The 16,397-nt window shown below is 54.8% G+C and overlaps 1 protein-coding gene across 2 annotated transcripts in view; it reads right to left on the bottom strand.

Moving 5' to 3' along the window:
* Positions 1–1,554: 1,554 nt before the first annotated feature.
* Positions 1,555–16,397, bottom strand: part of GPRC5B (G protein-coupled receptor class C group 5 member B) — a 17,044-nt gene continuing 2,201 nt past the window's right edge. The window contains exons 1-4 of one of the 2 annotated variants that reach the window (XM_039885487.1): positions 9,887–10,368; positions 8,770–9,783; positions 3,078–3,190; positions 1,555–1,842 (exon numbers count right to left, since the gene is read on the bottom strand). In XM_039885487.1, coding sequence (XP_039741421.1) covers positions 1,798–1,842; positions 3,078–3,190; positions 8,770–9,775 — 1,164 coding nt within the window. In that variant the 5' untranslated portion in view covers positions 9,776–9,783; positions 9,887–10,368 and the 3' untranslated portion in view covers positions 1,555–1,797. Of the gene's footprint in view, positions 1,843–3,077; positions 3,191–8,769; positions 9,784–9,886; positions 10,369–16,397 lie in introns of those variants that run through there. The other variant, XM_039885488.1, reaches the window with a different exon arrangement.

Genomic DNA, 16,397 nt, shown 5'->3' on the forward strand with positions numbered 1-16,397 from the left:
GGGTGCTCGTTTCCTTCCCTCCGCCCCCTCCCCAGTCCGCAGAGTTTTCAAGCCACCCGAGGATGCTCCCCGCACAGCGGGCTGGAATCTGACTCTCTAGAAGCAAGCACATGCTCTGGGCAGGGGCGGGCGGCTTCCCGGTGCCATGCTCCCCCTCCCCCAAGCGCGGTGACAGGAAATGCACTAGCAGGACAGAACCCCGAAAGAGGGAGGGCTGGCCGGATCGCTCCGCCTTGGCCCCAGCCAGCCTCTGGCAGGCAGGGGTGGAAGCGGTGGTGAGGACAGGGACACGCAGAGACTAGGGCCCCAGAAAAATCAGAAGGTTTATTAAACATACCAGCTCAGACATACTCTGCTTATGAAGAGGTCGTCTCTTCCCCCCCCCAAAAAAACTAACCTTTTTCATTTTATTGAAAGGTTAAAGGCTTATGGGTTGTTTTAATAGACACAAGCAATGCAGTGATTAGAGTGTGTGCAGAAGGCCCCACCCTCGTGTGTGCGCTCCGGGCCGCCAGGTTAAGACCCTTGGCTTTGAGTCGTTGCTAGCGGTTATGCTGGCCAAACAGTGCAGAGAACATGGGGCTGGGGATGGCCGAGATGTTCGACATGCCACAGAACCAAGGAATGACTTGCTGAGGACAGATGGAAACCATGACAGAAAAACAATGGGCTTTGAAGAGGACCATTTCCATGGAACTTGCAGAAAACCAAGTCAAAAATGTCCCCCAACCCTCTGGAAGCAGCAGGGGAACCGTGGGTGCCCCCCACAACCCCCACCCTGGGGCTCTCACTACATCGGGGGGCCACTGTTCCATCTCAGAGGGCACCTCGGGACGCCATGCCACGTGACATCATCTCAGAAGATCGTCTGGGGTGCCTGCCTTCTGGCCTGCCAGCCCAGGGGGTCGGCCCCACTGGAGCTTTCGAAATGAACGTGGGGATCGGATTGGGAGAGGGCTTTGGAGGGGGCGCTGCTGAGTGCGGGAAGCAGGAGAGAGGATCACGGGAGGGGAGCTGCCCCCCCACCCCACCACAGGGTTGCTATGGCAACACCAGGGCGGGAGGCTGGCTTACATTCCTGCCACCGATGCCAGAGCAAGAGGCCCACAGAAGGCCACCGCTTTCTAAACGTGACGGTCACTTCGACTTGCAGACAGCACCCCGTTTTTGGCACATGTCAGCATCCCTCCAACCACTACTGGTTGGAGAGCTCACCCCAGGATTCGACTGGGCCTCTCCTTGGATTCGCACCCACGACCTCCTGAAACTGCTCCTGACTCCCCCCCACCCCACCATGTGCAGGCCCCCACTGGCCCTCCTCAATGAAGTGGGCACCTCCAGGAGGCCCCCCGGGGCGATGCTGTGGGGGACCGCCCTGTGCCACCGACACCCACCAGCCTGGCCCATCGGCTGTGCACTGGCTTCCGTTCTACCCTCAGGGGTGACTCAGGCTTCCCCGCTACCTTTTCGAGTGAGCCTAATACTATTTGCAATTAGCTTTGCTTTAGTTTGCAGGGGTTGAGGTTGGTTTGGTATGTGCGTGTGTGTGTGCGCGCGTGTGTGTGTGCGCGCGTGTGTGTGTGTGTGCGTGTGTGGCGAGGGGGAGGGGAGGGCAGTCGGTGTTAGCTTTTCGGTTCAGCAGTGTTCACATTTACACGAAACCGCCTCGTCTGGGATCTCCAGACCTCCCGGCTGGGAGGCGGCCTCGTTAGGCTGCGGTTAGTGCTTTCCCCCTCAAGAAAGACACAGCCAGGGACTAAAATCGGTCAGAGTCTTACTCTCTGGAACTTAAGTCTTTCACCAGAGGTGTCTTCCAGTGTAACTTGGCGGAGCAGTTGGGATCTAGAAACAAGGATAACACACTGAGAACTCGGTGCTTTGCAAAGTCTGCGTCAGACACCGACGTGTTAACAGCGCGCTGAAGACCAGCTACCTGGCTTTTTCTAAACGGGCCGAAGGGTTCCCAGGAAAAGCAGCAGCCACGGTGTGTCACGCTGCTCCGTCCTCGGGAGGGCCGGCTCCCCTTTTCTGTAACCATGCACCCCAGACACAGGTGTTTCCTTACCCAGAAACCTACACTTTCTAAGTCCAGGGGCTTTCATGCCTTGAAGGGACCAGAGGGGCTTAAGAGATAGGGCTTCCTGCTAACCGTGTGTACTGTAACACACAGGCGCTGATTGCCTCTGAGTCAGGCTTGTCTTGGCACCCAACAATCAAACCGCCCCGCGGATGGCAGGGGGTCTTGAGAATGCAAATCTGTGAGTCCTTTTGTCTTTGAGACCGTCCCAAACCCGTGCAGACCAATGCCCTGGCAGGCCATTCAGCAAGGCCAGAAGAACCAGAGTTCCCTCCGAGAGCAAAGACCATCCCTGACTTAACATCAGAAACAAAAGCAGCCCAGGTCGAATTAGGGAACTAACTGCACATGAGAGAAAAGATGGGAACCCAAGGGTCACACGTAAGCCGGCTCATGCGTGGTTTCTGGAAGAAGCACAGAGCTATGTTTGGAAAATTAAACGTGGGAATGAGAGTGTGTCTGGACCGCTGGAGAAATCAAATGATGTCATTCCACGCAGGCAAACATAAACAGTGACGATTCTGCTGAAGGTCTGTTTGGCATCAGATAGTAAACCTGCTTTTGAGTTCGAGGCAGAGAAATGATCATCGCCTCCACTTCTTAAGTTAAGGAGTAGGGGAAGGGTACCCGGTATCTGTCTGGGACAGAGATGGGGGAGGCTGAAGGGGGCCTAAACTAGGCTGGATGTCAGCAAACTCCGCCAGGGCTTCCTAATTCTGGGCTTTTCCTAAAAGTCACCTCCCAGGGAGAGAGTGGAGGTGGCTTCTGTGCCATGAAAGCAGAGAATTCTCTGGGTAGAGGAGCCACAAGAGACAGGGGCTCTTGCAAACGAATCTCCCGGTGGTGCACTAGGCACGGGCGGATCTGCGCCTGGAGCAAGGGGCCGGAAGCCTCGCATGCATGCAGCTGCAGGGGTGTCGACGCGAGCCGCTGTCTGTGGGTCCCCCCCTCACCGACCACTCTTAGGCTTCCCGCCAGAACATCGCCTCTGGATACTTACGGTCCCGCCGTTGAGCACGACGGCCATCTCGGTCGGCTGATACACGTTGCTTCTAAACGGAGCGTTGGGCCTGTTTCCCAAGCTGCCATTACGAAATCCTGCTGTCCGCAGGGCTGAGGGAGGGAAAAGCAACAGAGAAACACCAAAAAGAATTAAAAAAAAAAAAAGACACAAATTTGTTTTCTTCTCCTGCATCACTGCTCCTGCACACAGCCTTTGGTGCCCGCCCACCCCACCCCCTACTTTGTCACCAAGCCTGATTCCAAACAAAAGTCACAAAGGGGCTTTGTTCTCTGGCGCTCTTGGAACCTGACCTATCTCTCCGAGGTTGGGAAGTTTGTAGACTCCAAGCAGCAGGCCCCCGAAGGGGACGGGGAGGGTTGGGGGCGGGGCAGGGTTGCCCCTCTGTCCCTCCCCCGCCAGTCCCTGCAGGCTGTGGGTGACGAGGAAGCACCTCCGAATCCCTCAGACGGTCTCCTCTGACAAAGACCCCCGTGGTACAGATTCCCATTCACGTCAAGTTCGGCATCACACTGTTCAACACCAGACCCTTCGCCGCTGTCCGCTGTCTCTGGATACATGCAAGGGACAGTGGCGGGGAGGAGCCCAGAGGGACGCCAGTTGGGGCAGGGTTACTTCTAAGAGAAAACAGGGAGATCTGAGGCAAAGTTGGCAAAACAGGTCGACACTTTTTACCTCTGAAAGGCGGGTACATGGCGTTGCTTAGCGGCTGTGTACTTTGAGAGATCCGCGCTTTTTAAATAGAGAATAAAGCAAATTACACAAATGTCACAGAGGAAACTTAAATGCATATTGCTAAGTGAAAGAAGCCAGTCTGTAAAAAGCTACACACTGTATGATTCCAACTATAACATTCTGGAAAAGGGAAAGTTATAGACACTGTAAATGGCTTCGTGATTGCTGGGTGGGGGGTGGTAATGAGTCGGTGGACGTCAGGGCATTTTTAGACAGTGAAACTGTTCTGCATGATATTATAATGGTGGATACGTGACATGATGATGCATTTGTCCAAACCCATAGAACTGTGCAAACAGTGACCTCTAAAATGTAAATTGTGGGCTTTAGTTAATAATTATGTATCGGCATTGATTCACCAACTGCAACACTTTAATGTAAGACTAACACAAGGGGTCGCTAATAGGGAAACCTATTAGGGGAGGGGCATATGACAACTCCCTGTATTTCCCACTCAATTTTTCTATAAACCTAAAACTGCTCAAAAAAAAAAAAAAAAGTCTATTAAAAAATAATGGAGAAACTAGAAGTACTATAAAAAAATCAAACCCAAAAGTCCATCTCAGTCGTGTGATGGCATCTTCATCATCTTCATTCTCATTGAAGGCACTAATCTCGCTTTGCTAAGAAAAGCCTTTCCTAAAAGTCTTTCTGAAGGGAGTCACACTTTTTTGGCTAAAAAGTAGCAAGAGAGTTTGGGACGTTTACACACTCCTTGGGGCAGGGACCCAAATCAACCTTGGTGATGCAGTTAACCTTCACAGAGCGCCCAGCCCTCTAGAAAGTACTGTCTACATATTATTTAATTTTTTGTAACACAATAGTGCTTTTATTATTTCCACTTTACATGGGGCACAGAGATTAAATAACTTGTCCAAGGTCACACAGCTGGTAAGTGGCAGAACCAGCATTCAAACTTAGGCAGAGAATCTTGTGTTCTTAACCACGACACGATTCTGGCTCCAAATACTATGTTTTTGACCACCATACTTAGTTACTCAGAAGCAACTTGGATTGAAGTGGCATGAAGGGCAGCTCAGCCCAGACTGGACCAAAGAAACTGAGGCTGGGGGGGAATGCATGTCCCAAGTCACTCTTAGAAAAACCCTTTTTGTGTTAGCACCTCCAAGCCTTCAGCAGCCCGTTACGCAGCAGCCCGTTATGCTGAGTAGCCGTGGGACACCTCGGCCCAAGGGTCCCTCTCGGTAGTGGATTTGGGGTTCTCCTCTGGTAAACATCTCTCCCACATTCTAGTTCCCTGAGTGTTGGCTGCCTTCTCCCCTGGCTGTGCTCACTGGTTCAGGCAAGGGCCATCAGGTCCAATCAGAGAGAACTCTGGGATTTTTGCTCAGGCATCCTGGGAAATGTTCCTCCTTTCTACTGGGAGAAGCCTAGAGCTGTGGGGTACCACGATGCTAACAACCAAGAGATGCAGAGAGACCAGATCTTGTCACCTTGAGCTTCCTGGATCCAACCATTCCTGAAGCTTGCTTGATCCCTAGCACGTTAGTTTTGCTGTTGTTGTTTTGGTTAAGCCGATTCAAAACAGATTTTTTTTTTTTTTATTACTCGCAACATCAAGAATCCCAACTAACACCCCACTCTGACCTCAGTCAGCTGTGAAGGGTAAGCAGGGCTCCTCCGTAAGGGGGGTTCCCACAGGAATCAAAGATCCTAGGCTGAATGCCAGCTTTCCCCTATTGAGACTCCGCCCCAAAGCCGACCCCGAGCTCGCCACTGGGAAGCTAAAGGTCAGAGTTTAAATGGCCCGGGGTCCTAACGAGACCTGAGCCCAAAACAGAAGAAAGAAAGCTCTTCTTTTTTCTTTCCTGCTCCTTCGCGAGGCGAACATTTCATGCGCCTTGTTCACGCTGTCCAAGATGTGATCGGAGGTGCTACATCCTTTGGTGTATTTTCATCTTTTTACTCACATACCTCATGCCTTGTTGAAATACTTATTAATAAGAAGCAGGCTGGTGAAGTATATATCGGGGGGTCTCTCTCGGGGGAAGACAAGAAGCGAGTGGAGGTCGCCGGGGCACGGCTGAGCCACAGGCCAGCCTGGGGAATGGCCTTCCCACCTCTCGACGAGTCAGGGACGGACGGACGCTTAGGGGACGAGAACCTGAAAGGCTGGCTGTTTAAAATGCGAGAGGAAGAGGCGAGGCTGTGGGTCCCGGTTCCCTAAAATATAAGCTGGCTGAGGTCAACGCCAAAGATGCCAACAGCTGTTCTCATGATGGCAAGGGAGTGTGCCCAGGCGTCCCCCCAGCCAGCGGAGCAGGGGATTCTAGAACAAAGGTGGTCCTAGCGAGGCTGCCAGTTTAGCCGCTGTGAGTTTTCTGGGGGAACCAGCGCTGCCTGGAGCCCACCCTGCTTGGTCTCATGTGAATTTTGGTGGACACACGTTTGGGATGATGCAGAATGGCTATGAAAAGGAAAAGTCTGACAACAGCCAAGGTCGGTGAATAAGTGGGGAAATAGGGCTCTCCTACGATGATTAAGGGGGTCCGTATATTAGCTCACCGTTCTGGGGATGCCGTCTGGCAGTATAGACTAAGATTTAAAGTTGCAGATTCTCTGACGCACCTGTAGGAGCAGCCTAGGAATTTTTTTCTCGCAAGGAGTTCACTGATTAAGGCCACGGAGATGTTCCCTGCAGCATGACTTTATATGGGAAGCCAGAACATTCGCCAGCTAAAGATCAGGACACTAGATTATGTTATGGCACGTCATGGAAAGCTCTGCATCTCGAAAAGGGCCCCCGACCTGGAAAGCCCTCCAGCCATGACACTGATTTAAGCACGCACACTGCACAGCACCGCTCGGCCCTGGGGTCTCGAGCTGCTAACTAACCTCTTAGAATCACTTGGGGAGCTCGAAAAACACCTAAACCTGAACAGATTTCATCAGAATGAATGGGGATTTTTTTTTTTAAGCTGCCCAGGTTAAGAATGGCTTTATGGGAGTGTCAAAGCGCGTGTGTGTGTGTGTGTGTGTGTGTGTGTGTTGTGTCTGGGGGGGGCTGGGGTGTGTTCACCGAGATGTCTTGCAAGGTGGGAGCAGTCAGCAGGAGCAGCCTTTGGGCAATGGGATTTGAGCCATTTTTATTATTTTCACTTGCTGGACCTTCTATGTGATTATTATGGATCTTTTGCCATCAGAAAAGAATAATAAAGCTATTTTTGTTTTGGAGAAGAAAGAAGGGGACTGAAAGACGCGTTACCTGGCTTTGGTACACGTAAGGGTATGAAATAGTTAGTTAGGGTGCGGGCACCTCTGGACCCACATGCCCCTCTGGGCCAGGCCCGGCACTGCTGGTACTAACCTGGTTCCCTCTGATCTCTGGATCTTATGAAGTATTGGCTGCATTTTCGCAGGGAAGGGTGCACGTAATGGGATGCAGAAAACCAACTTTCCCCCTCCCTGCTCCGCTCTGCATTTCCAGCCCGAGCTTGAACAGGTCGCCTCAGTTTCCTGCTCTGTAAAATGGGCCCGAGAACCCGTCTTCCGAACGCACAGAGTCGGCCTGACGCGTCAGTGAGATGTGGGACACTAACATGCTTGGGGAAGGGCAGAGTGATTCTGCGGCAGAGCGGTCAAGCGCGGGGCCTCTGGAGTCCGTCTGTGCGGGTTCGCAGCCCGGCTCTGCCGCCTGGGCAAGGCTCTTAGCCGCTCTGTGCCTCAGTTTCCTGTCTGCTATGTGGACCTCACTGGGTCGTTGTAGGCAAAATGCTCCGAATGGTACCTGGCTCGTGAAAAGCACGCAGTAAGGTCGGACATCCTTACTTTTGAAGACTTAAAACTTGGGTGGTTCCGGCACCCCCATTTCACTGCAAGGAAACCAGACCATCAAGTTCTTAACCTTCTGGGGGTCACAGATGGCTCTGAGAACCTGACAAAGTGACAGACCAATTCCCCAATGTACAAACATTTACATCCGTTTCAGGTGTCCCCATTACCACCGAGGTGGCGGGGGAGTCCAGGGGCTCAGGTGAGCAGGACCCCGTTCCCAGGGGAGCCGAGGAAGAGGCGGAGCCGGAGGACCACAGAAACTGGCCAGGCTCCTGGCCTCTGCTCATCCCCGAAGACCCTCTGGGCTCCTGGAGGTGACTCCCATCCCGACCTCCGGAGTCAACCGCCTACACCAAGCCTTAGGCTCCGCTTTCAGGGGGACCCACTCAAGACACACATCCAACGTGCCGGGTGCCGTGGGAGCCCCTCGAAGCGTCCCGCTCAGCACGTTACTTCTCGGGACAGCTCCGGAGGCACACGCTCTCATTCCTGTTCTACAGATGAGAAAACCTGGCTCAGAGAGGTGAACTAATTCACTCCAAACAGCACATCTAAGAAGTGGCGGCTGCAGGATCCGAACCCAGACATCTGACTGCAGGGCCCAAAGTCACGCTGTCGGTGCCGGAGGTAGGGCAGGGGACACCAGCCTTGTGCCTTAGCGTCTAGCACACAGGCTGCAAACACAAACACTTCCAGGGAGGCCAGGCAATTAATGTCAACGTGTTAGAGTGGCCGGGTCAGGGACAATAGGGAGCGGTGGGGAGTGCGGTAAACAGGAAGCGGATCCCCATGGAGAGGGACAGCCCCGGCCACCCAGTGAGGGGTAAGAGGCGAGGCCTTCTCGCCGGGCCCAGATGACTGCTACTAGCTGGGAACCGATCCCCGGCCTTGCCAGATCCAACTTGTTCCAACTTGTTCAAAAGAAGGCAGAAACCTGGCTTTTTATATTAAATTAGTTGGCAGTTGATGGGGAGGTGGGGGGGGGAACCTGAACTAAATATAAAACTGTATTTATTTATTGATAAGTAAAAGCTGACAGGAGTCCCCGTTCGTGGGCTCCGCTCTGCCAGGACCGACCCCCTGGACCACCCGTCCCCCGCGGGAGAGAAAGAAGCGGCCGCGCGGGCGGCGGGTCACCTACCTGCGCTGTGCTCGTCCATGGAGAAGGCCTTGTTTTCCATGTACGTCCGCTGCAGCTGCGCGTCCTCCTCGAACGCCGTCTCGCGCATCCTCGGCTGCGACGTGTCGAAGTAGTTGGGCGTGTTCTCCTGCGGGGCGGGCAGGATGGTGCAGTGGATCTCGGGGATGGCGTGGAAGATGACGAAGACCCAGCCGCTGGCCACCAGCGTGATGGCCAAGGTGGGGTCGCCCCAGGCGTCCCCCTGCCGCAGCTCGGCGTTGCCGAAGAGGTACATGGTCATCCAGGCCACCCAGATGAGCGCGGACAGGAACGCCGTGACCAGGACGCACGCCCCGTTCTGCTTCCACTTCTTGAACTTGCCGCACAGCGTGAAGAGCGCCAGCCCCAGGGCGCCCGCCAGCAGGACCATGTCGTAGATGAGGGCCATCACGAAGTCCATGGGCTCGTAGGCGCAGGCCGGCTTCGCGTCGCGCAGCACGGTCAGCACCAGCCACTCGACGGCGATGATGACCTGCACCAGCATCAGGCACAGCGCCGCGCCCGCCAGCTGCCAGCCCGACGGGCTCTTGCCGTGTCGCACCAGCCGGCGCACGCGCCACGCCTGGCTCAGCAGGCAGGAGAAGCAGAGCGCGAAGAGGACGCCCCAGAGGAAGCGGCGGACCGAGCAGATGGTCTCGTCCTCCCGGATGATGAAGGCGAACGTCAGCCCGAAGAGGCCCAGCGTCCCCAGGAGGAAGAGGAAGTGGAGGCCCACGGGGTCCTTCTTCTCCTTGTCCTTGATGAACGGCAGCCGCACCAGGAGGATGAGCATCAGGAGCAGCGTGATCAGGGCGCCCGCCCCAGCCACCGCCTCCACCACGATGCCCCAGATGGTGTCCAGGTCGCACAGGGACACGTACTGAGGGAGGAGGTCCAGCCCGCAGCCCCGGGACGTGCTGGCGTTCTCGGAGGCCCCGGAGGCGATCACGAAGAGCAGGAGGAAGGCGAGGGCTGGGTGGGTTCTCATCTTTCTCGCTGTCGCCAGGAACAGGGCAGAGAAGTTGCGGGGTAGTAGAGGAAAGATCGATGCATCGTCAGACCCCACCCCCCCCAACTCTCCTGACTGCCTTAAACCCACCTCACTGCAAACCTGCCAGCCCAGACGGTGCCTGTGGACACTCAGGAAAAGGGCCCCGTTCCCCGCAGCAGCACAGCCAGCCGTGGCGCGTGGGGGTGGGGCGGTGCATGGATCGGCGCCCATCTGCACCCCTGGCTGGGCGGGGTGAACAAGCATGAATCACTGTCGCTAGCGGCTGGAAGAGAGGGTGAGAGGGAGACTCGCTTCCTCTGAATACCCTTTCCGTCTTTGAATTTGAGGCCATGTCTGACCGCTCGAAAAACAAGGGAATAAAATGAAACTTTAAAGACACAGTCATGGGCCCAGGCCTGCCGGGAGGAAGGCAGGCATCACCCGCAACAGCGACGACTCGCTCGGGGCCAGGCCCGCAACACATCCAGTCCTCACACGAGTGACAACACTGTCCCCGGGCTAGGACACGGGCCCAAGGTCACACAACCCAGCTCCTGGAAGCCTCTCAGCTCCTCAGATCCAGTGCCGCACACTCCTGGGTTCCACGTTCCCCACCCCCACCCCCCAGAGATTTCCAGACGGTCCACCCTCTCACTCCACGCCCGTCCACCACGTCTCCTGGGGATGCCTGCAGGGTGCTCGTTGGCACCCCGGCCCCCATGCAAACTGGGGACCGGCTTAGTCTCCCACGGTCCTTCCTGCTCCCTCTGTTCAGGAGGATGTTCCTCCCGTCGCTGGTCTCAGCTCTAATGTCATCCACCCGGACCTTGGCCAAGGTCACACCCCCATTCCTCTCTACCAGAGCCTCCTCTCTACTTCTTAGCTCTAATCCTATCTGTCATCTTTGGGCCTGCTTACTTTGTTTCTCCCCTCCTTTCCTCCTCTCCTCCCTTCCTGCCTTTCTCCCGCGAGCCGCAGGAGGTCGGGGACACTGTCTGTCTTGTCTATCAGCAGAGGCCGGGCTTTCTCAACTCAGAAGTGCTGACATTTTGCGAGGGACCATTCTCTGTTTCGGAGCCTGTCCTGTGTACTTCGGAGGTTTAAGCGGCATCCCCAGCTTCCCCCCACCAGATGCCCAAAGCAAACGCCGTTCCTCAATTGTGACAACCCAAAAGATCTTCGGGCACTGCCACATGTCCCCTGGGGGGCGAAATCGCCAGGATGAGCACCACGGGCGAAGACTCGGCGCCCAGAGCTGGCGCAGAGTAGATGCCGAGTAAACACCGAAGTCACCGGGACTCTTCCCTGTACCCACCAGCACTGCTGCTCGCTTTCGAAGGGAGCCCGGCCTTCAGAAAGCCCCGGCCTGCACAGCGCTGCTCCCAAGCCAGTTTCCAGGCAGCTCCAGCCAGTCATATGGCCTTAGCTCCACCCGCACGTGGGGCTGTAACCAGGCAGCTCCAGCAGGTCCCTGGGGCTTCCCTAAGTAAATGCGGTATCGACCACCTCTCTCTGCTCTGTTACAGGATCTCGTGAGCATCTCCTACGCTGCCTTGGCCGTGGGGCCATTGACTGGGATAAATTATTGATGCCACCGACTGAGAAGGAGCCTGGTGCTTCGGGGACCATCACCTTTGCCTATAGAAGAGAGGAGGCTGGCTCAGAAGGGAAGGTGTCTGGCAAGAGATGCTCCTAACAGGCATCCCAGTTATTTATTTACCAAATCCCTTAAGTCTACTCACTTACAAGAAAACTCAACACACTGAAATACCCATCTCTTGAAATGTTAAAACTGCTCGTCGACATAACTCACGTTGTACACCCAGCACCATAATCCCAACAGACCACCTTTGGGAAAAATATCTTCCTGGCCAGAGCTGCTTTGTCACAAAGGCCTGTAAGCATGCCGGGGATGAAAACCGAAGAACCGGATATGTCAGAACAAAATGCCAGCAGCCCCTCCAAGACAGTGGAGGGGCCCTACGGTGGCGTTCCCCCAGATAGTTCATCAATGGCAAGTGCGAGTAAGTGACTTCTCAGCAAGTAACAAGGGGACACACACAGGCAACCTCTCCAGTTCACGCAACAGCCAACCGCACCCCCCGTGTGGCTAGGAATGTGCTTCCGGAGTCTCGACCACCAGCCCTCTCCCCACATGCCCTCTAGGCCAGTGGTTCTCGGCCAGAGCCTATTGTGACCCCAGGTGACATTCTGCTATGTCTAGGGACATTTTTGGTTGTCACAACTGGGGAGGCAGGTACATCTGACATCTAGTGGGCAGAGGCCAGGTACACTTTTAAACATCCTGTTGTGCACAGGACGCACTCATCCCCCGCCCCCACAAAAAAAGAATTGTCCAGCCCCAGATGTGAGTAGTTCCACTAAGCCTGGTTTGTACCCTTGTCTGGGTTGATGGGGAAGATGTCAAGAAACCAGCCAGGCCTCTCAGCCTCAGGCCTGCACCCTGTGTCACTTCCTTGCAAGAACCTGGCCTTCAAATGTGGGACTCGGCTTCCCCAGCTCCTCCCCATTCCTGACTGGCCTTGCAATAAAGGGGAAACCAACAAGGATGATGAAAAACCCAAGATGGAGACCAAGCTCCTGAGCCCGTGCTGCGTCCTCCTGGCGGGAGGCCAAGTCCCTAGCTCCCAGCCCTTTCTGTCGTGGTAAATGGACACACCCTTGATTTCTGCCTTCATTCCTGAGGGTGGAACCCTCTCTTTCTGGGACAGCTGTTGTTGTTTTTGTTGCCTAGCATCCATTTCTCCCATCTCTGAAAAGAGCTCCAGATTCTCCTTTGGAGAGCCCCGCCTGGAGCCCCAGCACAGAGCCCCTGACCCAGGCCTGGCCAATCAGAGCCCCTGACCCAGGCCTGGCCAATGAGAGCAGTTATCCCGCCCTTCGGCCACACGGATTGGTTCACGGACAGGCACACGGCCCCACCCAGACCCAGGGTAACCAGCCTTCGAATATTTGGGAGAAGTAACTGGGAAGAGGTATTCTCCTTCTACTGGGATTATCGAGCTAAGAGGCCTATCTGCCACCACAGGGAGAGCACCTGCTCTAGGGTAAAGCCGACCCAGACGAAACGGCCAGGTGATGGCGTACTGTCCTGATACACCCAAGGGCTGGATTCAGCTCTGCCTGAAGCTGGATACACCCGGGCCTTGGCAGTTCTAGCAGCCAGTTAACATCCCTTTTGAGGATTAAGCCGGTTTGAGAGGGGTTCGTGTTATTCGCCACCAGAGTTCTATTATTCCTCCAACATCCCGTAGCCCCTCTTCTTCCAAGAAGTCCTCTGTACCCAAAATCTAGGCAGCCAGGGGCTTTAGTAGGTTCCAGCTGTCTCAAGTGGGTCTTTATCATTGCCAAGGACGCCTATGTATGTGTTGGCAGCCACCCCGCTCTATAGAACACCGTCCATGGGGATAAGGGCGAGGGGTATATACCGCCTCACAGAATGAGGCTGAGTTTGGCTCATCTAGGATTTCTGGGGGATTCCGAACTGCCCCGCAGAGTTTTCTGTTACTGCCATAGCGACAGTGACAATAACTGTTAACTCATAGCGCTTACTATGCTCCAGGCGCTCTGCTATGCACTTCACGTATATGTTAACGCCTTTATAATCCGCGCGACGACACTATGAAGCAAGTACTATTCTCTCCATTTTACAGGAAATAAAACAGGGAGGTCAGCCGGCTCGTCCAAGGTCACGCAACTACAAAGCAGCGGAGCCAAGAGACAAACAATTGCGCCGTTGTTTCTGGACTCTTACTACAGACCAGAGCTCTAGAAATGTCACCTGGCGAGCCCTTTGCCAGCCAGTCTATCTGAATTAGGTCCTCCCCACCCCCGTGATGCTCTGTGCCGTACTTCTGATCTCTGTCTTTGTCCCACGTGCCGCAATTTTCAGTTCTTTTATTACTCTTTTGGTCTGTCCCCCCACCCTCCCCCACCCCACCCCAAGCTCTTGTCTGTCAACATTTCTCCTGCCGATTCTCCAGTGCCTGGCACGTGGGCAGGGCTCACCGCCAGTTGCTGAATGAATGAATCGCTAAATATGCTCTCCAACCCCCACGTCATCAGCAGGGCAGATGTTCTCATTGCCAACTCACAGAGAGGACTGAGGGAAGGCCTGAGGTTTAAATCAAAGTTTGATCCTTGGACGGGCAACAGCAGCAGACTCTTGGGGGAGGCCCAGCCCCCCATTTCCACAAGCCTTGCAACAAGCCCCAAGGATGCACAGATGTCGGGACACACTGAGGAATGAGGGGCTTGGACACATCCTCGGGCGCCAGCACCCCAACCCGAGACCAAGCAGACAGTGCCCACTGTCAGGTAAGCCCATCCTGCTGCACTAGCCACCTGGCGCCTCGACCCACCACAGGCCCAGGAACCCTGAACTGAACGATACCGATTAGAGGTTTCGAGTCAGCCGCCAGGCAAGGCTGATCGGGACAGGATGAATATATGGCAACAAACCCGTGGGATGGGGGTGTGCAGCTCCTCTAAAGGAGTGATGAATAAATGTGAACGAATGTGCGAGACTCGGCTCTCATACTAATTACCTTTGCTGCCAGCCAGGCTCTCAGAATGTGACTCATTCAGATGCTCTTAAAACACTGCATCCATCTCTCTCCCTCTCTCTCTCTCTCCCTCCCTCCCTCATCCCTCTCTCCCTCTCTCTCTGCCTGCAGTGGGGCCAGAAGCCACCAGCAGGTAGTGGAACACCTCCATCTCTCCGCGAGCTGGGGCCTGCCGAGGCTGGAGAGAATGCAGGCCAGATTCCTTGCACGAGAGACAGCACTGCCTGCCTGCAGGCCATGTGCAGGGCTGGCTCCCCTAGCCTGGGCCCTCAGCGAGCACCGTGTCCCTCCGAATGAGAACTTCCACTTCCAAATCCTGTTCCTGCCACTCGCTAGCATCCAGTGACCCCGGGCAGCTGATTTAACCTTTCTTGCCTCAGTTTCCTTATCTGCAAAATGAGGATAACAGAACCCACCGAGTGGGGCCGTTGCAAGGATTAAAATAATTAATAATTAGGGTTTAGGACAGTAGTAAACGTAGGGCAAGCACTTATATAAAGTGTCCGGTAACTAATAAGAGATGGGGTAATGTGCTCCCGCGTCTGAGCCCGGGAACTTTTCTGACTGCTTTTCCAGGAGGGGCGGTTGCCATGGAGATGGAGTTGGAAGTGGGGCTCGCCCAGGTGTTTGTCCACCACTGGTTCCCAGCCTCCCTCTTCACACACCGAGCAAAGAGGTCCCTGAAGTGGCGTGAAGGGGAGATGCCTTTGGGGGTGGCCTGGCCTCGGAACCCCGAAACAATCCCCATCTCCCATCAGGTTCTCTAAGTGAGAACCTCACTGTGAGGACGATTTTCCCAAAAGGAACCCAGGCTGGAGGACACCAGGCCAGCCTGCGTGCCCTGAAACTGGGTATCTCTGATGAGTCGGATCCAGGACACCCCGAAACCAGATGGGAGCCAGTGTCCCATCGCCCTACCCACCGTGTGAAAGGAGATGTAAGGGGTAGAGACCCGCTCTCCAACACACCGTTGTGACCGGCCTCACTGTGCCCACTATCATCAGGGCTCATCGGAGGCCACTCGCCCTCCACTGCAGTGTCCCCCCCCCAGTGCCCAGATGATGAGAGGCATCTTCAACCCATCTTCTCTAAAGATGCATGGAAAGGAAAGATGAGTAGGTAGGGAGGGGCTCTCCTCGTCCTGGGCATGTTTACTAGCGCAGTACCCAGAATTCACACTGCCATCTCTCTGTCCAGATCAGGAGACCTCAGTGGGAGGGAAGCCAGACAGCACACTCCGTGACACTGGCCATTCCTTGACCTCTCTGACCCTCAGTCTCTTTGTCTGTAAAATGGAGATAATGACAGTGCCGCCTTCACAATGCTGGTGTGAAAAATACATGAAAAGCGCCCGGCAAGGTGCCTGGGACACAGGGCATAATAATTATTAAAAAGACAATCGTGATTCTCGTTGTCCTGCTGGGGACTGAAAGTTGAGGTGAGAGGCGGCTTGGCCGGAGGCTTACTGGAATTTACAGGCCAAGATGGGACTAGACCCATTTCTCCCAACTCCACCTCAAGACCTTTCCACTGCACCCCTGGTTTGGCCTCCCCCGTGTCTGGCAGGGGCCTAGTGTTACACTGTGTCCCGGCCCACTCCAGTTATAGCCGCTGGTGCATTTCCTGCTCCAACAGGATTAAACTGTTACAAGGTTTCCTGACATAAAGCTCTTTTCTAAAACGGCAACCTCACCCTCAGTTATATTTTCCAAGTTAACACCACCTCATCATCTTCATTTCTCAAGGGTGCCGGGACCACCAGTCAGTTGGGGGGCCCTTGAATTTAATAACCCTCAGAGGTTAGTAAACAGGATTGCCAGAACACAAGCTCTCTGCACACGAATATGCAAAGCAGCTCCCAGCCTGTAAATAAAAGCAATCATTGAAATGCAAATTGCATCCTTGGCTGCCCATTCGGGCTGTAATTTCAAGAAAATGTGACTAACTCAGAACCCCCAGGAAGCTCTGCGTGGAAGCGTTTATGGGGCCGTGGGTTCTGGGTGGGGGCTGCTTAGGAGGGACAAGAACTGCTT

This window comes from Pteropus medius, unplaced genomic scaffold, assembly GCF_902729225.1.
Source record: "Pteropus medius unplaced genomic scaffold, Ma_sr-lr_union100, whole genome shotgun sequence".
NCBI lineage: Eukaryota > Metazoa > Chordata > Mammalia > Chiroptera > Pteropodidae > Pteropus > Pteropus medius.